Source organism: Petromyzon marinus, chromosome 69 (assembly GCF_048934315.1).
Source record: "Petromyzon marinus isolate PM22_M1 ecotype Great Lakes invasive population chromosome 69, UKy_Petmar_22M1.pri1.0, whole genome shotgun sequence".
Taxonomy (NCBI): domain Eukaryota; kingdom Metazoa; phylum Chordata; class Hyperoartia; order Petromyzontiformes; family Petromyzontidae; genus Petromyzon; species Petromyzon marinus.
In genome coordinates, this window is record NC_133735.1 from 7,247,526 (window position 1) to 7,273,497 (window position 25,972).

Below are 25,972 nucleotides of genomic sequence, written 5' to 3' on the forward strand. Positions count from 1 at the left end.
CACACACACTGACACACCCACACACACTGACACACCCACATACTCACTAACACACACACACACATACTCACACACTGACACACACTAACACACTCACACACTGACACACCCACATACTCACTAACACACACACACTCGCATACTCACACACTAACACACACTAACACACACACTCTCACATACACACTGACACACCCACATACTCAATAACACACAGACACACCCACATACTCACTAACACACAGACACACTCACATACTAACACACACACACTCACATACTCACACACTGATACACACACAACGACAATAGTTCCCCCATATACAGTGAGGGAAAAAAAGTATTTGATCCCCTGCTGATTTTGTACGTTTGCCCATTGACAAAGAAATTATCAGTCTATAATTTTAATGGTAGGTTTATTTGAACAGTGAGAGACTGAATAACAAAAAAATCCAGAAAAATGCATGTCAAAAATGTTATAAATTGATTTGCATTTTAATGAGGGAAATAAGTATTTGACCCCTCTGCAAAACATGACTTAGTACCTGCTCACTCATCCACTCGCCCACCCACACGCTCACCCACACGCCCACCCGCTCACTCATCCACTCGCACGCCCACCCGCTCATAAACTCACCCGCCCACCCGCTCACTCGCCCACCCACTCGCCCACCCACACGCTCACCCGCTCACTCATCCACTCGCACGCCCACCCGCTCACAAACTCACCCGCTCACCTGCTCACTCATCCACTCACCCACCCACACGCCCACCCGCTCACTCATCCACACGCTCACCCACACCCTCACCCACACGCTCACCCACACGCCCACCTGATCACTCATCCACTCGCCCACCCGCCCACAAACTCACCCGGCCACCCGCTCACTCATCCACTCGCCCGCCCACCCGCTCACTCGCCCACCCGCTCACTCGCCCACCCAAATTCCCACCCGCTCACTCATCCACTCGCCTGCCCGCCCACAATCTCACCCGCCCACCCGCTCACTCATCCACTCGCCCGCCCACCCGCTCACTCGCCCACCCAAATGCCCACCCGCTCACTCATCCACTCGCCCGCCCGCCCACAAACTCACCCGCCCACCCGCTCACTCATCCACTCGCCCGCCCGCCCACAAACTCACCCGCCCACCCGCTCACTCATCCACTCGCCCGCCCACCCGCTCGCTCGCCCACCCACTCGCCCACCCAAATGCCCACCCGCTCACTCATCCACTCGCCCGCCCGCCCGCCCGCCCGCCCACCCACCTGCAGTAGAAGCCGGCTGCCAGCCGCACGCCGTAGAGCTGCCCGGGCACGGGGAGTGGTGGCGCAGCGCCGGGCGCCACGCGGCCGTAGTGCTGGCTCAGCTGGGCGGCCAGACGCAGGTGCACAGTGCTCGTGGTCACGTACGGACCATCACCGTCACCGTCACCCTCACCGCCGGTGGTGGTGGTGGTGCTGGTGTTGTTGGTGGTGGTGGCGGTTGTTGTTGTTGTTGTTTCTGACGGGCGTCGGTAGCGCAGTATCCGCCCGGAGAACTGGGTCACGCACTCCACGTGTGTGACAAGCAGCTGGGGGGGGGGGGGTGGAGACGCAGAGAGAGGCAGACACACAGAGAGAGACAAACACAGACAGAGAAACATGTCAGAGATACAGACACACACAGAGAGATACAGACACACACACAGAGATACAGACACACACAGAGATACAGACACACACAGAGAGGCAGACACACAGAGAGACAAACACAGACAGAGAAACATGTCAGAGATACAGACACACACAGAGATACAGACACACAGAGATACACACAGAGAGACACACACAGAGAGAGACACAGAGAGGCAGACACACAGAGAGACAAACACAGACAGAGAAACATGTCAGAGATACAGACACACACAGAGAGATACAGACACACACAGAGATACAGACACACACAGAGATACAGACACACAGATATACAGACACACATAGATACACACAGAGAGACACACACACAGAGAGAGACACAGAGATACAGACACACAGAGAGACAAACACAGACAGAGAAACATCCAGAGATACAGACACACACAGAGATACAGACAGACACACAGAGATACAGACACACACAGAGATACAGACACACAGATATACAGACACACATAGATACACACAGAGAGACACACACAGAGAGAGACACAGAGAGACAGACACACAGAGAGAGACACACAGACAGAGAAACATCCAGAGATACAGACACACACAGAGAGACACACACACAGAGATACAGACAGACACACACACACTTATATACAGACACAGAGATACAGACACACAAAGAGACAAACACAGACAGAGAAACATGCAGAGATACAGACAGACACACACACACAGATATAAAGAGATACAGACACACACACACACAGACAGACACACAGAGAGACAGACACACAGAGACACACACACAGAGAGAGACACACAGAGACACATACAGAGATACAGACAGACACAGAGATACAGACAGACACAGAGATACAGACAGACACACACACAGAGATATACAGACACACAGAGATACACACACACAGAGGGAGACACACACACAGAGACACACACAGAGATACAGACAGACATACACAGAGATACAGACACACAGAGAGGAAGACACACAGGGAGACACACACAGACACACACACAGAGATGCAGACACACAGAGAGACAGACACACAGAGAGAGACACACAGGGAGACACACAGAGAGACAGACACACAGAGATACAGACACACAGAGACACACACACACAGAGACACACACACAGAGACACACACAGAGACACAGACACACAGAGATACACACAGAGACAGACACACAGACACACACAGACACACACAGAGATAGACACACAGAGAGACACACACACAGAGACACACACACAGATACAGACACACACAGATACAGACACACAAAGAGACAGACACACAGAGACACACACACAGAGACACACACACAGACACACACATACAGAGATACAGACACACAGAGACACAGACACACAGAGAGAGACACACACAGAGAGACAGACACACAGAGATACACACACACACACAGACATACACACAGAGACAGACACACAGAGACACACACACACAGAGACACACACACACAGAGACACAGACACACACATACAGAGATACAGACACACAGAGACACAGACACACAGAGAGAGACACACACAGAGAGACAGACACACAGAGATATACACACACAGACAGACACACACACAGACATACACACAGAGACAGACACACATATACGCACTTTCACAGACACAGAGAGACACAAGAGAGATGCACAGAGACACAAAGGTCAGTGTGGTGAGTTTGGCGAGTGAGCGGTGAGCGAGTGAGCGGTGAGCGAGTGAGCGGTGAGCGAGTGAGCGGGTGAGCGAGTGAGCGGTGAGCGAGTGAGCGAGTGAGCGGTGAACGAGTGAGCGGTGAGCGAGTGAGCTGTGAGCGAGTGAGCGGGTGAGCGAGTGAGCGGTGAGCGAGTGAGCGGTGAGCAAGTGAGCGGTGAGCGAGTGAGCGGGTGAGCGAGTGAGCGGGTGAGCGAGTGAGCGGTCAGCGAGTGAGCGGTGAACGAGTGAGCGAGTGAGCTGGGAGCGGGTGAGCGGGTGAGCGAGTGAGCGAGTGAGCGGTGAGCGAGTGAGCGTTGAGCGGTGAGCGAGTGAGCGGTGAGCGGTGAGCGGTGAGCGGGTGAGCGGTGAGCGAGTGAGCGGGTGAGCGGGTGAGCGAGTGAGCGGTGAGCGGTGAGCGAGTGAGCGAGTGAGCGGTGAGCGAGTGAGCGAGTGAGCAGTGAGCGAGAGAGCGAGTGAGCGAGTGAGCGGTGAGCGAGCGAGCGAGCGGGTGAGCGAGTGAGCGAGTGAACGGTGAGCGAGTGAGCGGTGAGCGAGTGAGGTGTGTGAGCGAGTGAGCGGTGAGCGAGTGAGCGGTGAGCGAGTGAGCGAGTGAGCGGTGAGCGAGTGAGCGGTGAGCGAGTGAGCGGTGAGCGAAGTGAGCGGCGAGCGAGTGAGCGAGTGAGCGGTGAGCGAGTGAGCGGCGAGCGAGTGAGCGGCGAGCGAGTGAGCGGCGAGCGAGTGAGCGAGCGGTGAGCGAGTGAGCGGTCAGCGAGTGAGCGGTGAACGAGTGAGCGAGTGAGCTGTGAGCGGGTGAGCGGGTGAGCGAGTGAGCGGGTGAGCGAGTGAGCGGTCAGCGAGTGAGCGGTGAATGAGTGAGCTGTGAGCGGGTGAGCGGGTGAGCGAGTGAGCGAGTGAGCGAGTGAGCGGTGAGCGAGTGAGCGGTGAGCGAGTGAGCGTTGAGCGGTGAGCGAGTGAGCGGTGAGCGAGTGAGCGGGTGAGCGAGTGAGCGGTGAGCGGTGAGCGAGTGAGCGGTGAGCGAGTGAGCGGTGAGCAAGCGAGCGGTGAGCGAGTGAGCGAGTGAGCGGTGAGCGGGTGAGCGGTGAGCGAGTGAGCGGGTGAGCGGGTGAGCGAGTGAGCGAGTGAGCGGTGAGCGAGTGAGCGAGTGAGCGAGTGAGCGGTGAGCGAGTGAGCGAGTGAGCGAGTGAGCGAGTGAGCGGTGAGCGAGTGAGCGAGTGAGCGAGTGAGCGAGTGAGCGGTGAGCGAGTGAGCGAATGAGCGGTGAGCGAGTGAGCGAGTGAGCGGTGAGCGAGTGAGCGGTGAGCGAGCGGTGAGTGGGTGAGCGAGTGAGCAGTGAGCGAGAGAGCGAGTGAGCGAGTGAGCGGTGAGCGAGCGAGCGAGCGAGTGAGCGAGTGAACGGTGAGCGAGTGAGCGAGTGAGCGGTGAGCGAGTGAGCGGTGAGCGAGTGAGCGAGTGAGCGGTGAGCGAGTGAGTGGTGAGCGGTGAGCGAGTGAGCGGCGAGCGAGTGAGCGAGTGAGCGGTGAGCGGCGAGCGAGTGAGCGGCGAGCGAGTGAGCGAGCGGTGAGCGAGTGAGCGGTGAGCGAGTGAGCGAGTGAGCGGTGAGCGAGTGAGCGAGCGGTGAGCGAGTGAGCGGGTGAGCGAGTGAGCGGGTGAGCGAGTGAGCGGTGAGCGGTGAGCGAGTCAGCGAGTGAGCGGTGAGCGAGTGAGCGAGTGAGCGATTGAGCGGTGAGCGAGTGAGCGGTGAGCGAGTGAGCGGTGAGCGAGTGAGCAGTGAGCGAGTGAGCGGGTGAGCGGTGAGCGAGCGAGCGGTGAGCGAGCGAGCGGTGAGCGAGTGAGCCATGAGCGAGTGAGTGGCGAGCGAGTGAGTGGCGAGCGAGTGAGCGGTGAGCGAGTGAGCGGTGAGCGAGTGAGCGAGTGAGCGGTGAGCGAGTGAGCGGTGAGCGAGTGAGCGGCGAGCGGCGAGCGAGTGAGCGGTGAGCAAGTGAGCGGTGAGCGAGTGAGCGAGTGAGCGGTGAGCGAGTGAGCGGTGAGCGAGTGAGCGGTGAGCGAGTGAGCAGGGGAGCGAGTGAGCGGTGAGCGAGTGAGCGGTGAGCGAGTGAGCGGTGAGCGAGTGAGCGGTGAGCGAGTGAGCGGGTGAGCGAGTGAGTGGTGAGTGAGTGAGTGGTGAGCGAGTGAGTGGTGAGCGAGTGAGTGGTGAGCAGGCCTCACCGTGACGCGAGTGCCAGCTGGTAGGGTTGCTGACCGAGTGAAGTGCCGCCCTCCGTAGAGAATGTGTCGCCACTGACAGAGTCGCTCCTGCCTACAGACACAGAGAGACACACAGAGACCCATACATACACCGAGACACACAGAGACACGTATAGTGACACACAGAGACACGTATAGTAACACACAGAAATACACAGAGACCCGTAGTGACACACAGAGATACACAGAGACCCATACATACACAGAGACACACAGAGACCCGTAGAGACACACAGAGATACAAAGAGACACGTAGAGACACGTAGAGACACACAGAGACACGTAGAGACACACAGAGACACACAGAGACCCGTAGAGACACACAGAGACCCATATATACACGGAGACACACAGAGACCCGTAGAGACACACAGAGATACACAGAGACACGTAGAGACACACAGAGACCCGTAGAGACACACAGAGACCCATATATACACAGAGACACACAGAAACCTGTAGCGACACACAGAGATACACAGACACGTAGAGACACGTAGAGACACACAGAGACATGTAGAGACACACAGAGACACACAGAGACCCATACATACACCGAGACACACAGAGACCCGTAGAGACACACAGAGACACACAGAGACACACAGAGACCCATATATACACCGAGACACACAGAGACACGTAGAGACACAGAGACACACAGAGACCCATACATACACCGAGACACAGAGAGACCCGTAGAGACACACAGAGACACACAGAGACACACAGAGACACACAGAGACCCATATATACACCGAGACACACAGAGACACGTAGAGACACACAGAGATACACAGAGACACGTAGAGACACACAGAGACACACAGAGACACACAGAGACCCATATATACACCGAGACACACAGAGACACGTAGAGACACACAGAGACACACAGAGACACACAGAGACCCATACATACACCGAGACACAGAGAGACCCGTAGAGACACACAGAGACACACAGAGACACACAGAGACCCATATATACACCGAGACACACAGAGACACGTAGACACACAGAGACCCATACATACACAGAGACACACAGAGACCCGTAGAGAAACACACAGAGATACACAGAGACCCATATATACACAGAGACACGTAGAGAAACACAGAGACCCATATATACACAGACACACAGAGACCAGTAGAGACGCACAGAGATACACAGAGACCCATACAGAGACACACCCGCCCAGTCGCTCACCCACCCACCCACCCACCTGGTCGCTCACCCACCCACCCACCCGGTCGCTCAACCACCCACCCACCCGGTCGCTCACCCACCCGCCCGGTCTCTCACCCACCCACCCGGTCGCTCACCCACCCACCCGGTCGCTCACCCACCCACCCACCCGGTCTCTCACCCACCCACCCGGTCGCTCACCCACCCACCCGGTCGCTCACCCACCCACCCACCCGGTCTCTCACCCACCCGCCCGGTCGCTCACCCACCCACCCGGTCGCTCACCCACCCACCCGGTCGCTCACCCACCCACCCGGTCGCTCACCCACCCACCCACCCCGTCGCTCACCCACCCACCCGCCCGGCCGCTCACCCACCCACCCCGTCGCTCACCCACCCACCCACCCACCCGCCCGCTCACCCGCAAGCGCCCACCCTGGCGAGGCTGGGGCAGAGTGGGCGAGACGCCCTCCGGCGCTCCCTGCGGGCACGCTCGCGGCCCGCGGCTCGGCGCATCTCGGCGGGCACCGGTGAGCCGGTGCGCTCCAGCAGCGCCAGCAGGGGCAGCGCCGCCCGCACGCCGGCGCCCTTCACCGCCAGCGTCACGGAGGAGGGGCCGGCGGTGGCGGCGGGGGGCACCGGCGACCTCGCAGTGACGTCGCCGCCGCGCGGAGCCTGGCGCGGAAGGGGGCGGGTGGTGGTGGTGAGTGAGTGTGGGTGAGTTGAGTATGGGTGAGTGTGGGTGAGTGTGGGTGAGTGTGGGTGAGTGTGGGTGAGTGTGGGTGAGTTGAGTGTGGGTGAGTGTGGGTGAGTTGAGCGTGGGTGAGTGTGGGTGGGTGAGTGAGTGTGGGTGAGTTGAGTGTGGGTGAGTGTGGGTGAGTGAGTGAGTGAGTGTGGGTGAGTGTGGGTGAGTGAGTGAGTGTGGGTGGGTGGGTGAGTGTGGGTGAGTTGAGCGTGGGTGAGTGTGGGTGGGTGAGTGAGTGTGGGTGAGTTGAGTGTGGGTGAGTGTGGGTGAGTGAGTGAGTGAGTGTGGGTGAGTGTGGGTGAGTGAGTGAGTGAGTGTGGGTGAGTGTGGGTGAGTGAGTGTGGGTGAGTGTGGGTGAGTTGAGTGTGTGTGGGTGAGTGTGGGTGAGTGAGTGTGGGTGAGTGTGGGTGAGTGTGGGTGAGTTGAGTGTGGGTGGGTTGAGTGTGAGTGAGTGTGGGTGAGCTGAGTGTGAGTGAGTGTGGGTGGGTTGAGTGTGGGTGAGTGTGGGGTGAGTTGAGTGAGTGTGGGTGAGCTGAGTGTGAGTGAGTGTGGGTGAGTTGAGTGTGGGTGGTTGAGTGTGAGGTGAGTGAGTGTGGGTGAGTGTGGGTGGGTGAGTGAGTGTGGGTGAGTTGAGTGTGGGTGAGTGTGGGTGAGTGAGTGAGTGAGTGTGGGTGAGTGTGGGTGAATGAGTGAGTGTGGGTGAGTTGAGTGTGGGTGTGGGTGAGTGTGGGTGAGTGTGGGTGAGTTGAGTGTGGGTGAGTTGAGTGTGGGTGGGTTTGGGTGAGTTGAGTGTGGGTGAGTGTGGGTGAGTGTGGGTGAGTTGAGTGTGGGTGAGTGTGGGTGAGTTGAGTGTGGGTGAGTGTGGGTGAGTTGAGTGTGGGTGGGTTGAGTGTGAGTGAGTGTGGGTGAGTGTGGGTGGGTGAGTGAGTGTGGGTGAGTTGAGTGTGGGTGAGTGTGGGTGAGTGAGTGAGTGAGTGTGGGTGAGTGTGGGTGAGTTGAGTGTGGGTGAGTTGAGTGTGGGTGGGTGTGGGTGAGTTGAGTGTGGGTGGGTGTGGGTGAGTTGAGTGTGGGTGAGTGTGGGTGAGTGTGGGTGAGTTGAGTGTGGGTGAGTGTGGGTGAGTTGAGTGTGGGTGAGTGTGGGTGAGTTGAGTGTGGGTGGGTTGAGTGTGAGTGAGTGTGGGTGAGTGTGGGTGGGTGAGTGAGTGTGGGTGAGTTGAGTGTGGGTGAGTGTGGGTGAGTGAGTGAGTGAGTGTGGGTGAGTGTGGGTGAGTTGAGTGTGGGTGAGTTGAGTGTGGGTGGGTGTGGGTGAGTTGAGTGTGGGTGGGTGTGGGTGAGTTGTGTGGGTGAGTGTGGGTGAGTGTGGGTGAGTTGAGTGTGGGTGAGTGTGGGTGAGTTGAGTGTGGGTGAGTGTGGGTGAGTTGAGTGTGGGTGGGTTGAGTGTGAGTGAGTGTGGGTGAGTGTGGGTGGGTGAGTGAGTGGGTGAGTTGAGTGTGGGTGAGTGTGGGTGAGTGAGTGAGTGAGTGTGGGTGAGTGAGTGAGTGTGGGTGAGTTGAGTGTGGGTGGGTGTGGGTGAGTGTGGGTGAGTGTGGGTGAGTGTGGGTGAGTTGAGTGTGGGTGAGTTGAGTGTGGGTGGCTGTGGGTGAGTTGAGTGTGGGTGAGTGTGGGTGAGTGTGGGTGAGTTGAGTGTGGGTGAGTGTGGGTGAGTTGAGTGTGGGTGAGTGTGGGTGAGTTGAGTGTGGGTGAGTGTGGGTGAGTTGAGTGTGGGTGGGTGTGGGTGAGTTGAGTGTGGGTGAGTTGAGTGTGGGTGTGGGTGAGTTGAGTGTGGGTGAGTGTGGGTGAGTTGAGTGTGGGTGAGTTGAGTGTGGGTGAGTTGAGTGTGGGTGAGTTGAGTGGGTGGGTGAGTTGAGTGTGGGTGAGTTGAGTGTGAGTGAGTATGGGTGAGTGTGGGTGAGTGAGTGTGGGTGAGTGTGGGTGAGTGAGTGTGGGTGAGTGTGGGTGGGTGAGTGTGGGTGAGCGAGCGTGGGTGAGTTGAGTGGGTGGGTGAGTTGAGTGTGGGTGAGTGGGGGTGAGTGTGGGTGAGTGAGTGTGGGTGAGTGAGTGTGGGTGAGTGTGGATGAGTTGAATGTGGGCGAGTGTGGGTGAGTGAGTGTGGGTGAGTTGAGTGTGGGTGAGTGTGGGTGAGTGAGTGTGGGTGGGTGAGTGTGGGTGAGTGTGGGTGAGTGAGTGTGGGTGAGTTGAGTGTGGGTGAGTGTGGGTGAGTGAGTGTGGGTGGGTGAGTGTGGGTGAGTGTGGGTGAGTTGAGTGTGGGCGAGTGAGTGTGGGTGAGTGTGGATGAGTTGAATGTGGGTGAGTGTGGGTGAGTGAGTGTGGGTGAGTTGAGTGTGGGTGAGTGAGTGTGGGTGGGTGAGTGTGGGTGAGTGTGGGTGAGTGTGGGTGAGTTGAGTGTGGGTGAGTGTGGGTGAGTGAGTGTGGGTGAGTTGAGTGTGGGTGAGTGTGGGTGAGTGAGTGTGGGTGAGTGAGTGTGGGTGGGTGATTGTGGGTGAGTGTGGGTGAGTGAGTGTGGGTGAGTTGAATGTGGGTGAGTGTGGGTGAGTGAGTGTGGGTGAGTGAGTGTGGGTGGGTGAGTGTGGGTGAGTGAGTGTGGGTGAGTTGAGTGTGGGTGAGTGTGGGTGAGTGTGGGTGAGTGAGTGTGGGTGGGTGAGTGTGGGTGAGTGTGGGTGAGTGAGTGTGGGTGAGTTGAGTGTGGGTGAGTGTGGGTGAGTGTGGGTGAGTGAGTGTGGGTCAGCAAGTGGGTGGGGCGGGTGAGTGTGGGCGACTTGATTGGGTGGGTGAGTGAGTGTGGGTGAGTGAGTGTGGGTGAGTGAGTGTGGGTGAGTGAGTGTGGGCGAGTTGATTGGGTGGGTGAGTGAGTGTGGGCGAGTTGAGTGAGTGTGGGTGAGCGAGTCGAGTGGGTAAGTGTGGGCGAGTTGATTGGGTGGGTGAGTGTGGGCGAGTTGATTGGGTGGGTGAGTGAGTGTGGGCGAGTTGAGTGGGTGAGTGAGTGTGGGCGAGTTGATTGGGTGGGTGAATGAGGGCTGTGGGCGAATGTGGGCGAGTTGAGTGGATGAGTGAGTGAGTGTGGGTGAGTTGAGTGGGTGGGTGAGTGTGGGCGAGTGAGTTTGGGTGAGGGGGTGTGGGTGAGTGTGGGTGAGCGGGTGGGCGGAGCGGGTGGGTGTGTGAGTGTGGGTGAGTGAGTGTGGGTGAGCGAACGGGTGGGTGGGTGATTGAGTGTGGGCGAATTGAATGGGTGAGTGTGGACGAGCGAGTGTGTGGGGCAGGTGGGGTGGGTCAGGAGGTGGGTGGGTGAGTTGAGTGGGTGGGTGAGTGTGGGCGAGCAGGTGGGTGAGTGAGTGAGTGGGTGGGCGAGCGAGCGAGTGAGTGGGTGAGTGAATGAGTCGGTGAGCGGGTAGGTGAGAGAGCAGGTGGGTGAGAGCAGGCGAACATGCAAGTAAGCGAGTGGGTGAGCGAGTGAGTGAGCAAGTAAGCGAGTGGGTGAGCGAATGGGTGAGCGAGCGGGTGAGCGAGCGGGTGAGTCGTTGAGCGAGTGGGTGAGTTGAGTGGGTGGGTGTGTGCGAGCAGGTGGGTGAGTGGGTGAGCGAGTGGGTGAGCGAGTGGGTGAGCAAGCAGGTGAGCGAGTGAGTGAGTCGTTGAGCGAGCGGGTGAGTGATCAAGCGAGCAAGGCGGTGAGCGAGCAAGTGAGCGGACGAGTGGGTGAGCGAGTGGGCAAGCAAGGGTGCGAGCGAGCGCGTGGGCGAGCAAGCGGTTGGGTGAGCGAGCGAGCGAGCGTGCGAGCGAAAGCGCGAGCGACTGAGCGAGCGACCGGGCGAGCGAGCGAGCGAGCGATTGAGCAAGCGAGTGGACGGGTGAGCGAGCGGGCGAGCGGGTGAGCGGGCGAGCGAGCGAGCGGGTGAGCGGGTGAGCGGGTGAGCGGGCGAGCGAGCGGGCGGGCAGGCCGTGCCTCGGGTTGCAGGGGATGGCCGAAGGAGCGCCGGAGGCAGCAGAGGCGCGCGCCCAGCACCGCAGGGGACTCTGGGAAGTGGTAGTGGACGATGCAGGTGGCGTCGTCCACGTCCAGCAGGCGAGCGCACGCGTCCGTGGTCACTGCTCAGCCAGGACACCAGGCGAGGTAGTCAACATCTCATAGCCACCGTGATGATGAGAGAGACACAGACTCCACATAGACCTCCTGTGTACCAGGCGAGGTAGTCAACATCTCATAGCCACCGTGATGATGAGAGAGAGAGACACAGACTCCACATAGACCTCCTGTAGACCAGGCGAGGTAGTCAACATCTCATAGCCACTGTGATGATGAGAGAGAGACAGACTCCACATAGACCTCCTGTATACCAGGCGAGGTAGTTAACATCTCATAGCCACCGTGATGATGATGAGAGACACAGACTCCACATAGACCTCCTGTAGACCAGGCGAGGTAGTCAACATCTCATAGCCACCGTGGTGATGATGAGAGAGACACAGACTCCACATAGACCTCCTGTAGACCAAGCGAGGTAGTCAACATCTCATAGCCACCGTGATGATGAGAGAGACACAGACTCCACATAGACCTCCTGTATACCAGGCGAGGTAGTTAACATCTCATAGCCACCGTGATGATGATGAGAGACACAGACTCCACATAGACCTCCTGTAGACCAGGCGAGGTAGTCAACATCTCATAGCCACCGTGGTGATGATGAGAGAGACACAGACTCCACATAGACCTCCTGTAGACCAAGCGAGGTAGTCAACATCTCCTAGCCACCGTGATGATGAGAGAGACACAGACTCCACATAGACCTCCTGTATACCAGGCGAGGTAGTTAACATCTCATAGCCACCGTGATGATGATGAGAGACACAGACTCCACATAGACCTCCTGTAGACCAGGCGAGGTAGTCAACATCTCATAGCCACCGTGATGATGATGAGAGAGAGACACAGACTCCACATATACCTCCTGTGTACCAGGCGAGGTAGTCAACATCTCATAGCCACCGGGATGATGAGAGAGACACAGACTCCACATAGACCTCCTGTGTACCAGGCGAGGTAGTCAACATCTCATAGCCACCGGGATGATGAGAGAGACACAGACTCCACATAGACCTCCTGTATACCAGGCGAGGTAGTTAACATCTCATAGCCACCGTGATGATGATGAGAGACACAGACTCCACATAGACCTCCTGTATACCAGGCGAGGTAGTCAACATCTCATAGCCACCGTGATGATGAGAGAGACACAGACTCCACATAGACCTCCTGTAGACCGGGCGAGGTAGTCAACATCTCATAGCCACCGTGATGATGAGAGAGACACAGACTCCACATAGACCTCCTGTAGACCAGGCGAGGTAGTTAACATCTCATAGCCACCGTGATGATGATGAGAGAGACACAGACTCCACATAGACCTCCTGTAGACCAGGCGAGGTAGTCAACATCTCATAGCCACCGTGATGATGATGAGAGACACAGACTCCACATAGACCTCCTGTAGACCAGGCGAGGTAGTCAACATCTCCTAGCCACCGTGATGATGAGAGAGACACAGACTCCACATAGACCTCCTGTGTACCAGGCGAGGTAGTCAACATCTCATAGCCACCGTGATGATGATGAGAGAGAGACACAGACTCCACATAGACCTCCTGTAGACCAGGCGAGGTAGTCAACATCTCATAGCCACCGTGATGATGAGAGAGACACAGACTCCACATAGACCTCCTGTGTACCAGGCGAGGTAGTCAACATCTCATAGCCACCGTGATGATGATGAGAGAGAGACACAGACTCCACATAGACCTCCTGTGTACCAGGCGAGGTAGTCAACATATCATAGCCACCGTCATGATGAGAGAGACACAGACTCCACATAGACCTCCTGTATACCAGGCGAGGTAGTCAACATCTCCTAGCCACCGTCATGATGAGAGAGACACGGACTCCACATAGACCTCCTGTGTACCAGGCGAGGTAGTCAACATCTCATAGCCACCGTGATGATGATGAGAGAGAGACACAGACTCCACATAGACCTCCTGTAGACCAGGCGAGGTAGTCAACATCTCATAGCCACCGTGATGATGAGAGAGACACAGACTCCACATAGACCTCCTGTGTACCAGGCGAGGTAGTCAACATCTCATAGCCACCGTGATGATGATGAGAGAGAGACACAGACTCCACATAGACCTCCTGTGTACCAGGCGAGGTAGTCAACATCTCCTAGCCACCGTCATGATGAGAGAGACACGGACTCCACATAGACCTCCTGTGTACCAGGCGAGGTAGTCAACATCTCATAGCCACCGTGATGATGATGAGACACCGCAAACTCCAAATGTAGAGCGGGCGTCAGGGTCGGGAGCGAACCCACGACCTCCTGTGTACCAGGCGAGGTAGTCAACATCTCCTAGCCACCGTGATGATGATGATGATGAGACACCGCAAACTCAAAATATACATCAGGTTTCAGGGTCGGGATCAAACCCACGACCTCCTGTAGACCAGGCGAGGTAGTCAACATCTCCTTGCCACCGTGAAGATGATGATGAGAGACACAGACTCCACATAGACCTCCTGTACACCAGGCGAGGTAGTCAACATCTCATAGCCACCGTGATGATGATGAGAGAGACACCGCAAACTCCAAATGTACAGCGGGCGTTAGGGTCGGGAGCGAACCCACGACCTCCTGTGTACCAGGCGAGGTAGTCAACATCTCCTAGCCACCGTGATGATGATGAGAGAGACGCAGACTGCACATAGACCTCCTGTGTACCAGGCGAGGTAGTCAACATCTCCTTGCCACCGTGAAGATGATGAGAGAGACACAGACTCCACATAGACCTCCTGTAGACCAGGCGAGGTAGTCAACATCTCATAACCACCGTGATGATGATGAGAGAGAGACAGACTCCACATAGACCTCCTGTGTACCAGGCGAGGTAGTCAACATCTCCTTGCCACCGTGAAGATGATGATGAGAGACACCGCAAATTCCAAATGTACAGCGGGCGTCAGGGTCGGGAGCGAACCCGCGACCTCCTGTGTACCAGGCGAGGTAGTCAACATCTCCTTGCCACCGTGAAGATGATGATGAGAGACACCGCAAATTCCAAATGTACAGCGGGCGTCAGGGTCGGGAGCGGAACCCACGACCTCCTGTGTACCAGGCGAGGTAGTCAACATCTCATAGCCACCGTGATGATGAGAGACACAGACTCCACATAGACCTCCTGTGTACCAGGCGAGGTAGTCAACATCTCATAGCCACCGTGATGATGATGAGAGACACAGACTCCACATAGACCTCCTGTGTACCAGGCGAGGTAGTCAACATCTCCTAGCCACCGTGATGATGATGATGAGAGAGACGCAGACTCCACATAGACCTCCTGTAGACCAGGCGAGGTAGTCAACATCTCCTAGCCACCGTGATGATGATGATGAGAGAGACGCAGACTGCACATATACAGCAGCAAGCGTGTCTCCGCCCGCCGTGTCTCCGCCCGCCGTGTCTCACCGAGGACACGCGGATGCTGGAGGTCTCCGTGCATGTCCCACTTGCGACGCACGGCATCCACCACCTCCGGATTGGGTACCGTGCAGCCCAGCGACAAACAGCCGCCCTGCATCAACATCTACAGAGACGCGGGGGAGACACGGGGACAGAGACACGGGGAGACACGGGGACAGAGACACGGGGACAGAGACACGGGGAGACATGGAGACAGAGACAAGGGGACAGAGACACGGGGAAAGACACAGGGAGACTCAAGGAGACACGGTGACAGAGACACGGGGAGACACGGGGACAGAGACACGGGGGAGACACGGGGACAGAGACACGGGGACAGAGACACGGGGAGACACGGGGACAGAGACACGGGGACAGAGACACGGGGAGACATGGGGACAGAGACACGGGGACAGAGACATGGGGACAGAGACACGGGGAGACATGGGGACAGAGACACGGGGAGACATGGGACAGAGACACGGGACAGAGACACGGGGAGACACGGGAGAGGGGACAGAGACACGGGGACAGAGACACGGGGACAGAGACACAGGGAGACATGGAGACAGAGACAAGGGGACAGAGACACAGGGAAAAACACAGGGAGACTCAAGGAGACACGGTGACAAGAGACACGGGGAGACACGGGGACAGAGACACGGGGACAGAGACATGGGGAGACATGGGGACAGAGACACGGGGACAGAGACACGGGGACAGAGACACGGGGAGACATGGGGACAGAGACACGGGGACAGAGACACGGGGAGACACGGGGACAGAGACAGAGGGAGACATGGGGACAGAGACAAGGGGACAGAGACACGTGGAGACATGGAGACAGAGACAAGGGGACAGAGACACGGGGAAAAACACAGGGAGACTCAAGGAGACACGGTGACAGAGACACGGGGAGACACGGGGACAGAGACACGGGGAGACACGGGGACAGAGACACGGGGAAAGACACAGGGAGACTCAAGGAGACACGGGGACAGAGACACGGGGAGATATGGGGACAGAGACACAGGGACAGAGACACGGGGAGACACGGGGACAGAGACACGGGGACAGAGACACGGGGAAAGACACAGGGAGACTCAAGGAGACACGGTGACAGAGACACGGGGGAGACACGGGGACAGAGACACGGGGAGACACGGGGACAGAGTCAAGGGGACAGAGACACGGGAAAAGACACAGGGAGACTCAAGGAGACACGGTGACAGAGACACGGGGACAGAGACACCGGGGACAGAGACACGGGGACAGAGACACGGGGAGACATGGGGACAGAGACACGGGAGACATGGGGACAGTCAAGGGGACAGAGACACGGGGAAAGACACAGGGAGACTCAAGAAGACACGGTGACAGAGACACGGGGACAGAGACACAGGGACAGAGACACGGGGAGACACAGTGGAATCCCGTACGAGAACACGTGGACAAAGATCCCCCGTGTAGCCTTGACAAACTGTAGGGGCAAGTGCCGTTAGCGAGCACCTATTAAGGCCGGAACGCAACACGAGGGAGTGTGGGTGGCCAGTGCCACGCCCGGCCGCCTTTGTCTCTCCCCCAGTGGCGATGTTTACTGCACGCCGCACAAGGGACTCATTTTGAGCCGAGTCGACCTAGGGGAGGCCCAGGACCCGGTTCAGATAATCGTCACTTGGTGGTGGTGTTGGCCGTGAGCGGGAATCGAACCCCGGGTCGCCGGCGGTCCCCACACACACGGGGGACAACACGGGGAGACAAGGGGAGACACGGATACACACGGGGAGACACGGGGACACGCAGGGGAGACACGGGTACACACGGGGGAGATGCGAAGACACGCATGGGAGACACGCGGGAGACGCAGGGACACACAGGTGCACACGGGGGAGACACGGGAAGACAAGGGGAGACACGCGGGTACACACAGGTACACACGGAGGAGACACGGAGAGACAAGGGGAGACACGGGTACACACGGGGAGACGCGGGGACACGCATGGGAGACACGCGAGGAGACGCGGGGACACACAGGTACACACGCGGGAGACACGGGGAGACACGGGCACACGCAGGAGACACGCGGGTACACACGGGGGAGACACGGGGAGACACGGAGAGACAAGGGGAGACACGGGTACACACGGGGGAGACACGAAGACACGCATGGGAGACACGCGGGGAGACACGGGTATACACGGGGGAGACACGGGCACACGCAGGGAGACACGGGGAGACACGGAGAGACAAGGGAGACACGGGGACACACGGGGGAGACACGGGGACACGCATGGGGAGACACGCGGGGAGACACGGGTACACACGGGGGAGACACGGAGAGACAAGGGAGACACGGGTACACACGGGGGAGACACGGGAGACACGGAGAGACAAGGGGAGACACGGGGACACACGGGGGAGACACGGGGACACGCATGGGAGACACGCGGGGAGACACGGGTACACACGGGGGAGACACGGAGAGACAAGGGGAGACACGGGTACACACGGGGGAGACACGGGGAGACACGGAGAGGCAAGGGAGACACGGGTACACACGGGGGAGACACGGGGAGACACGGAGAGACAAGGGGAGACACGGGTACACACGGGGGAGACACGGGGACACGCAGGGGAGACACGCAGGGAGACACGCGGGTACACACGGGGGAGACACGGGGAGACACGGGTACACACGGGAGAGACACTGGGACACGCAGGGGAGACACGCGAGGGGACGCGGGGACACACAGGTACACACGGGGGAGACACGGGGAGACACGGAGAGACAAGGGGAGACACGGGTACACACGGGGGAGACACGGGGACACGCAGGGGAGACACGCAGGGAGACACGCGGGTACACACGGGGGAGACACGGGGAGACACGGGTACACACGGGAGAGACACTGGGACACGCAGGGGAGACACGCGAGGGGACGCGGGGACACACAGGTACACAGGGGGGAGACACGGGGAGACACGGAGAGACAAGGGGAGACACGGGTACACACGGGGGAGACACGAAGACACGCATAGGAGACACGCGGGGAGACGCGGGGACACACGGGTACACACGGGGGAGACACGGGGACACGCATGGGAGACACGCGGGTACACACGGGGGAGACACGGGGAGACACGGAGAGACAAGGGGAGACACGGGTACACACGGGGGAGACGCGAAGACACGCATGGGAGACACGCGGGGAGACACGGGTACACACGGGGGAGACACGGAGAGACAAGGGGAGACACGGGTACACACGGGGGAGACACGGGGAGACACGGAGAGACAAGGGGAGACACGGGTACACACGGGGGAGACACTGGGACACGCAGGGAGACACGCGGGGAGACGCGGTGACACACCGCGTGAAGTTGCTCTACGTGCGTCTCCGACTTGACGAAGACCACAATCTTGCGACGTTGTTCCGAGTCCGGACCCAACAGGGTGAGCAGTGTGAAGATAACCTGACCAGCTCTGCACACGTGGACAATCTGGAGGAGACGCACGGAGGAGACACAGGGAGGAGACACAGGGAGGAGACACACAGAGACACAAGGAGAACGGAGACACACGGAGACACAGAGAGACACACGGAGACACAGGGAGGAGACACAAAGACACAGGGGGAAGACACACAGAGACACAAGGAGAACGGAGACACACGGAGACACAGAGAGACACACGGAGACACAGGGAGGAGACACAGGGAGGAGACACAAAGACACAGGGAGAAGACACACAGAGACACAAGGAGAACGGAGACACACGGAGACACAGAGAGACACACGGAGACACAGAGAGACACACGGAGACACAGAGAGACACACGGAGACACAGGGAGGAGACGCAGGAGGTCATGAGTTCTCTCCCGGACCCTGACGCCTGCTGTATACTTGGAGTTTGCGTGTCTCTCTCTCCCCCAGTGGAGATGTTGACTACCTCGCCTGGTACGCATGAGATGTTGACTACCTCGCCTGGTGCGCAGGAGGTCGTGGGTTCTCTCGCGGACCCTGACGCCTGCTGTACATTTGGAGTTTGCGTCTCTCTCTCTCTCCCCCCGTGGAGATGTTGACTACCTTGCCTGGTACGCAGGAGGTCGTAGGTTCGATCCCAGACCCTGACACCACGGTGGCTAGGAGATGTTGACTACCTCGCCTGGCACGCAGGAGATGTTGACTACCTCGCCCGGTACGCAGGAGGTCGTGAGTTCTCTCGCCGACCCTGACGCCTGCTGTATATGTGGAGTTTGCGTGTGTCTCTCTCTCTCTCCCAGTGGAGATGTTGACTACCTCGCCTGGTACGCAGGAGGTCGTGGGTTCGATCCCAGACCCTGACACCACAGTGGCTAGGAGATGTTGACTACCTCGCCTGGTACGCAGGAGATGTTGACTACCTCGCCTGGTACGCAGGAGGTCGTGGGTTCTCTCACGGACCCTGACGCCTGCTGTACATTTGGAGTTTGCGTGTCTCTCTCTCTCCCCCAGTGGAGATGTTGACTACCTCGCCTGGTACGCAGGAGGTCGTGGGTTCGATCCCAGACTCTGACACCACAGTGGCTAGGAGATGTTGACTACCTCGCCTGGTACGCAGGAGATGTTGACTACCTTGCCCGGTACGCAGGAGGTCGTGGGTTCTCTCACGGACCCTGACGCCTGCTGTACATTTGGAGTTTGCGTGTCTCTCTCTCTCCCCCAGTGGAGATGTTGACTACCTCGCCTGGTGCACAGGAGGTCGTGTGGGGGTGTGGGGGTGGAGGTGGGGGGTGTGGAGGTGGGGGGTGTGGGTGTGGAGGTGGGGGGTGGTGGAGGTGGGTGAGGTGGAGGTGGGGGCAGTGGGCGGTGGTGGGGGGGTGGAGGTGGGGGGTGGAGGTGGGGGGGGGGGTGTAGGTGGGTGAGGTGGGGGTGGCGGCGGTGGGCGGTGGGAGGTGGTGGTGGAGGTGGGGGATTGGAGGTGGGGGTGTGGGGGTGTGGAGGTGGGGGTGTGGGGGTGGAGGTGGGGGGTGGAGGTGGGGGGTGGAGGTGGGGGGGGTGTAGGTGGGTGAGGTGGGGGTGGCGGAGGTGGTGGTGTAGGTGGTGGTAGAGGTGGAGGTGGGGGGTGGAGGTGGAGGTGGGGGTGGAGGTGTAGGTGGAGGGGTGGAGGTGGGGGTGGGGGGGTGGAGGTGGTGGTGGAGGTGGGGGTGGTGGGGGGTGGAGGTGGGGGGTGGAGGTGGTGGTGGTGTAGGTGGAGGGGTGGAGGTGTAGGTGGCGGGTGGAGGTGGTGGTGGGGGGTGGAGGTGGAGGTGGTGGTGGAGGTGGGGGGTGGTGGTGGAGGTGGTGGTGGAGGTGGTGGTGGGGGTGGAGGTGGGAGGTGGTGGGGGGTGGTGGAGGTGGCGGGTGGAGGTGGTGGTAGAGGTGGAGGTGGGGGGTGGAGGTGTAGGTGGGGGGTGGAGGTGGTGGTAGAGGTGTAGGTGGGGGGTGGAGGTGGTGGTGGTGGTGGAGGTGGTGGTGGGGGGTGGAGGTGGGGGGTGGAGGTGGTGGTGGTGGGGGGCGGTGGAGGTGGGGGGTGGAGGTGGGGGGTGTAGGTGGGAGAGGTGGAGGTGGGGGTGGCGGCGGTGGGAGGTGGTGGGCGGTGGGAGGTGGTGGCGGGTGGAGGTGGTGGTGGTGGTGGTGGAGGTGGGGGTGGAGGTGGGGGTGGTGGGGGGTGGAGGTGGGGGGTGGGGGTGGAGGTGGGAGGTGGTGGGGGGTGGAGGTGGGGGGTGGAGGTGGTGGTGGAGGTGGTGGTGGTGGTAGAGGTGTAGGTGGGGGGTGGAGGTGTAGGTGGAGGGGTGGAGGTGGGGGGTGGAGGTGTAGGTGGGTGGTGGGAGGTGGTGGCGGGTGGAGGTGGGGGGTGTAGGTGGGGGGTGTAGGTGGGTGAGGTGGGGGTGGTAGAGGTGGAGGTGGGGGGGGGTGGTGGTGGGATGGTGGTGGGGGGTGGAGGTGGGGGGTGGAGGTGTAGGTGGGGGGTGGAGGTGGTGGTAGAGGTGTAGGTGGGGGGTGGAGGTGTAGGTGGGGGGGTGGAGGTGTAGGTGGGGGGTGGAGGTGTAGGTGGGGGGTGGAGGTGTAGGTGGAGGGGTGGAGGTGTAGGTGGTGGGTGGAGGTGGTGGTGGAGGTGTAGGTGGAGGGGTGGAGGTGGTGGTGGTGGGTGGAGGTGGTGGTGGAGGTGTAGGTGGAGGGGTGGAGGTGTAGGTGGTGGGTGGAGGTGGTGGTGGAGGTGTAGGTGGAGGGGTGGAGGTGGTGGTGGTGGGTGGAGGTGGTGGTGGAGGTGTAGGTGGGGGGTGGAGGTGGTGGTGGTGGTGGAGGTGGTGGTGGAGGTGTAGGTGGGGGGTGGAGGTGGTGGTGGTGGTGGAGGTGGTGGTGGAGGTGTAGGTGGGGGGTGGAGGTGGGTGAGGTGGAGGTGGTGGTGGAGGTGGTGGGAGGTGGCGGTGGGCGGTGGGAGGTGGTGGCGGGTGGAGGTGTAGGTGGGGGGTGGAGGTGGGGGGGGGGGTGTAGGTGGGTGAGGTGGGGTGGTAGAGGTGGAGGTGGAGGTGGGAGGTGGTGGTAGAGGTGTAGGTGGTGGGGTGGAGGTGGGGGCTCACGTGGCGCACCCCCCCGTAGACAGCCGCCTCGATGCCCCCTCGCAGCAGGACGCAGCGGTCGGTGCTGAGGGCGTGAGCCAGCGGCAGCAGCGCCGGCGTCCAACGGGCGCACAGCACCAGCAGGGACTGTGGCGGGGGCGAGGGGGAGGAGGAGGGGGAGGGGGAGGGGGAGGGGGAGGAGGAGGAGGGGGAGCCCTCCACACGCGCCAACACCGCCTCGCGGAAGGCACGAACCACCTCGCCCGTCTACGTAGGGGGGGGGATGAGGAGGGGAGACACGGGGAGACAGGGGGTGAGGATCAGGTGAGATCAGGTGAGATGAGACACAGGGAGACGGTGAGATCAGGTGAGACACAGGGAGACAGGGTGAGGATCAGGTGAGATGAGACACAGGGAGACGGTGAGATCAGGTGAGACACGGGGAGACAGGGTGAGGATCAGGTGAGACGCGGGGAGATGCGGGGAGACAGGGTGAGATCAGGTGAGACACGGGGAGCTAGGGTGAGATCAGGTGAGACACGGGGAGATGCGGGGAGACGGTGAGATCAGGTGAGACGCGGGGAGATAGGGTGAGATCAGGTGAGACACGGGGAGATGCGGGGAGACAGGGTGAGATCAGGTGAGACGCGGGGAGCTAGGGTGAGATCAGGTGAGACACGGGGAGATCAGGTGAGACACGGGGAGACGAGGGGGAGACAGGGGGAGACACGGGGAGATGCGGGGAGACGGTGAGATCAGGTGAGACGCGGGGAGATAGGGTGAGATCAGGTGAGACACGGGGAGATGCGGGGAGACAGGGTGAGATCAGGTGAGACAGGGTGAGATCAGGTGAGACACGGGGAGATGCGGGGAGACAGGGAGATCAGGTGAGACAGGGTGAGATCAGGTGAGACACGGGGAGATGCGGGGAGACAGGGAGATCAGGTGAGACAGGGTGAGATCAGGTGAGACACGGGGAGATGCGGGGAGACAGGGAGATCAGGTGAGACAGGGTGAGATCAGGTGAGACACGGGGAGATGCGGGGAGACAGGGAGATCAGGTGAGATAGGGTGAGATCAGGTGAGACACGGGGAGATGCGGGGAGACAGGGAGATCAGGTGAGATGAGACACGGGGAGATGCAGGGAGACAGGGAGATCAGGTGAGACACGGGGAGATGTGGGGAGACAGGGTGAGATCAGGTGAGACACGGGGAGACAAGGGTGAGATCAGGTGAGACACGGGGAGATGCGGGGAGACAAGGGTGAGATCAGGTGAGACACGGGGAGATGCGGGGAGACAGGGAGATCAGGTGAGACACGGGGAGATAGGGTGAGATCAGGTGAGTCACGGGGAGATGCGGGGAGACAAGGGTGAGATCAGGTGAGATGAGACACGGGGAGATGCAGGGAGACAGGGAGATCAGGTGAGACACGGGGAGATGCGGGGAGACAGGGAGATCAGGTGAGACACGGGGAGATAGGGTGAGATCAGGTGAGACACGGGGAGATAGGGTGAGATCAGGTGAGACGCGGGGAGACAGGGTGAGATCAGGTGAGATCAGGTGAGACGCGGGGAGATGGCGGGGAGACAGGGTGAGATCAGGTGAGACGCGGGGAGACAAGGTGAGATCAGGTGAGACACGGGGAGATAGGGTGAGATCAGGTGAGACACGGGGAGACGCGGGGAGACAAGGGTGAGATCAGGTGAGACACGGGGAGATGAGGGGAGACAGGGAGATCAGGTGAGACACGGGGACACAAGGGTGAGATCAGGTGAGCCACGGGGAGATGCGGGGAGACAGGGTGAGATCAGGTGAGACACGGGGAGATGCGGGGAGACAAGGGTGAGATCAGGTGAGACACGGGGAGATGCGGGGAGATGCGGGGAGATCAGGTGAGACGCGGGGAGATAGGGTGAGATCAGGTGAGACACGGGGAGATGCGGGGAGATCAGGTGAGACGCGGGAAGATAGGGAGAGATCAGGTGAGACACGGGGAGATGCGGGGAGACAGGGTGAGATCAGGTGAGACACGGGGAGATGCGGGGAGACAGGGAGATCAGGTGAGACACGGGGAGATAGGGTGAGATCAGGTGAGGCACGGGGAGATAGGGTGAGATCAGGTGAGTCACGGGGATACACGGGGAGACAGGGTGAGATCAGGTGAGACACGGGGAGATGCGGGGAGACAGGGTGAGATCAGATGAGACACGGGGAGATGCGGGGAGACAGGGTGAGATCAGGTGAGACACGGGGAGATGCGGGGAGACAGGGTGAGATCAGGTGAGACGCGGGGAGATGCGGGGAGACAGGGAGATCAGGTGAGACACGGGGAGATAGGGTGAGATCAGGTGAGACACGGGGAGATGCGGGGAGACAGAGAGATCAGGTGAGACACGGGGAGATGCGGGGAGACAGGGTGAGATCAGGTGAGACATGGGGAGACAGGGACATCAGGTGTTGGGTGTGTAGGCATGATGATGATGATGATGCTTGTGGGTGGATGGATGATTGAATGAGTGGGTGGATGGATGATGGAATGAATGAGTGGGTGGATGATTGAATGAGTGGATGGGTGGGTGATTGAATGAGTGGCTGACTGCATGGATGGGTAAGTGGGTGCATAGATGATTGAATGAGTGGATGGGCGAATGAATAATGAGTGGGTGACTGGGTGGATGTGTCAGTGGTTGGATGAATGACTGAATGAGTGGATGGGTAAGTGGGTGGATGAATGAGCGGGGTCGTGGGTGAATGGGTAAGTTGGTGGATGAATGAGTGGGTGGATGGATGCTTCAATGGGTGGGTGGATGCTTCAATGAGTGGCTGACTGCGTGGATGGGTAAGTGGGTGCATAGATGATTGAATGAGTGGATGGGCGAATTAATATTGAGTGGGTGACTGGGTGGATGTGTCAGTGGTTGGATGAATGACTGAATGAGTGGATGGGTAAGTGGGTGGATGAATGAGCGGGGTCGTGGGTGAATGGGTAAGTTGGTGGATGAATGAGTGGGTGGATGGATGCTTCAATGGGTGGGTGGATGCTTCAATGAGTGGCTGACTGCGTGGATGGGTAAGTGGGTGCATAGATGATTGAATGAGTGGATGGGCGAATTAATATTGAGTGGGTGACTGGGTGGATGTGTCAGTGGTTGGATGAATGACTGAATGAGTGGATGGGTAAGTGGGTGGATGAATGAGTGGGGTCGTGGGTGAATGGGTAAGTTGGTGGAAGAATGAGTGGGTGGATGGATGCTTGAATGAGTGGCTGAGTGGGTGGATGCTTCAACGAGTGGCTGACTGCGTGGATGGGTAAGTGGGTGCATAGATGATTGAATGAGTGGATGGGCGAATGAATAATGAGTGGGTGACTGGGTGGATGTGTCAGTGGTTGGATGAATGACTGAATGAGTGGATGGGTAAGTGGGTGCATGAACGGCTGGTGAGGGAGTTGGGTGAGGAGTGTTTGGTGGGTGAGCGAGTGGCGAGTTGACACCTGCGCGGAGAGGTTGAGGACCAGGCTGTCCGCGCCGTGCAGCACCACGTGGCACAGTCGGTTCATTGGCAACAACCGCCGTGACATCGCAGAGAGCAACGCGTCTGGGGTGGCCACCACCACCTCCACTAACAACCACGACAACAACCACCACCACCACCACAACCGTCATCATGTCTATACACCCAACAACCGGGGTTGCCACCACCACTACAACCGCCAAAGATCCCCCGTGTAGCCTCGAACAGACCGTTGGGGCAAGTGCTGTTAGCGAGCAGCACCTACAAAGACAAAGATCCCCCGTGTAGCCTCAACAGACTGTAGGGGCAAGTGCTGTTAGCGAGCAGCACCTACAAAGACAAAGATCCCCCGTGTAGCCTCAACAGACTGTAGGGGCAAGTGCTGTTAGCGAGCAGCACCTACAAAGACAAAGATCCCCCGTGTAGCCTCAACAGACTGTTGGGGCAAGTGCTGTTAGCGAGCAGCACCTACAAAGACAAAGATCCCCCGTGTAGCCTGAACAGACTGTTGGGGCAAGTGCTGTTAGCGAGCAGCACCTACAAAGACAAAGTTCCCCCGTGTAGCCTGAACAGACTGTTGGGGCAAGTGCTGTTAGCGAGCAGCACCTACAAAGACAAAGATCCCCCGTGTAGCCTCAACAGACCGTTGGGGCAAGTGCTGTTAGCGAGCAGCACCTACAAAGACAAAGATCCCCCGTGTAGCCTCGAACAGACCGTTGG

At 59.2% G+C, this 25,972-nt stretch overlaps 1 protein-coding gene and 1 long non-coding RNA gene across 2 annotated transcripts in view; one reads left to right on the top strand and one right to left on the bottom strand.

The window, feature by feature from the left end:
• The window catches only part of TDRD12 (tudor domain containing 12), a 77,389-nt gene that overhangs the window by 32,656 nt on the left and 18,761 nt on the right, over positions 1-25,972 (bottom strand). Inside the window, exons 9-16 of the mRNA XM_076055125.1 lie at positions 25,233-25,360; positions 21,757-22,002; positions 18,527-18,655; positions 15,161-15,278; positions 11,575-11,726; positions 7,263-7,516; positions 5,612-5,702; positions 1,270-1,574 (exon numbers count right to left, since the gene is read on the bottom strand). Coding sequence (XP_075911240.1) covers positions 1,270-1,574; positions 5,612-5,702; positions 7,263-7,516; positions 11,575-11,726; positions 15,161-15,278; positions 18,527-18,655; positions 21,757-22,002; positions 25,233-25,360 — 1,423 coding nt within the window. The remainder of the gene's footprint in view (positions 1-1,269; positions 1,575-5,611; positions 5,703-7,262; positions 7,517-11,574; positions 11,727-15,160; positions 15,279-18,526; positions 18,656-21,756; positions 22,003-25,232; positions 25,361-25,972) is intronic.
• Positions 12,645-15,133, top strand: LOC142906701 (uncharacterized). Its single transcript, XR_012930462.1, has 3 exons — positions 12,645-13,299; positions 13,376-13,689; positions 14,890-15,133. It is a non-coding gene; the product is annotated as an uncharacterized LOC142906701 (long non-coding RNA).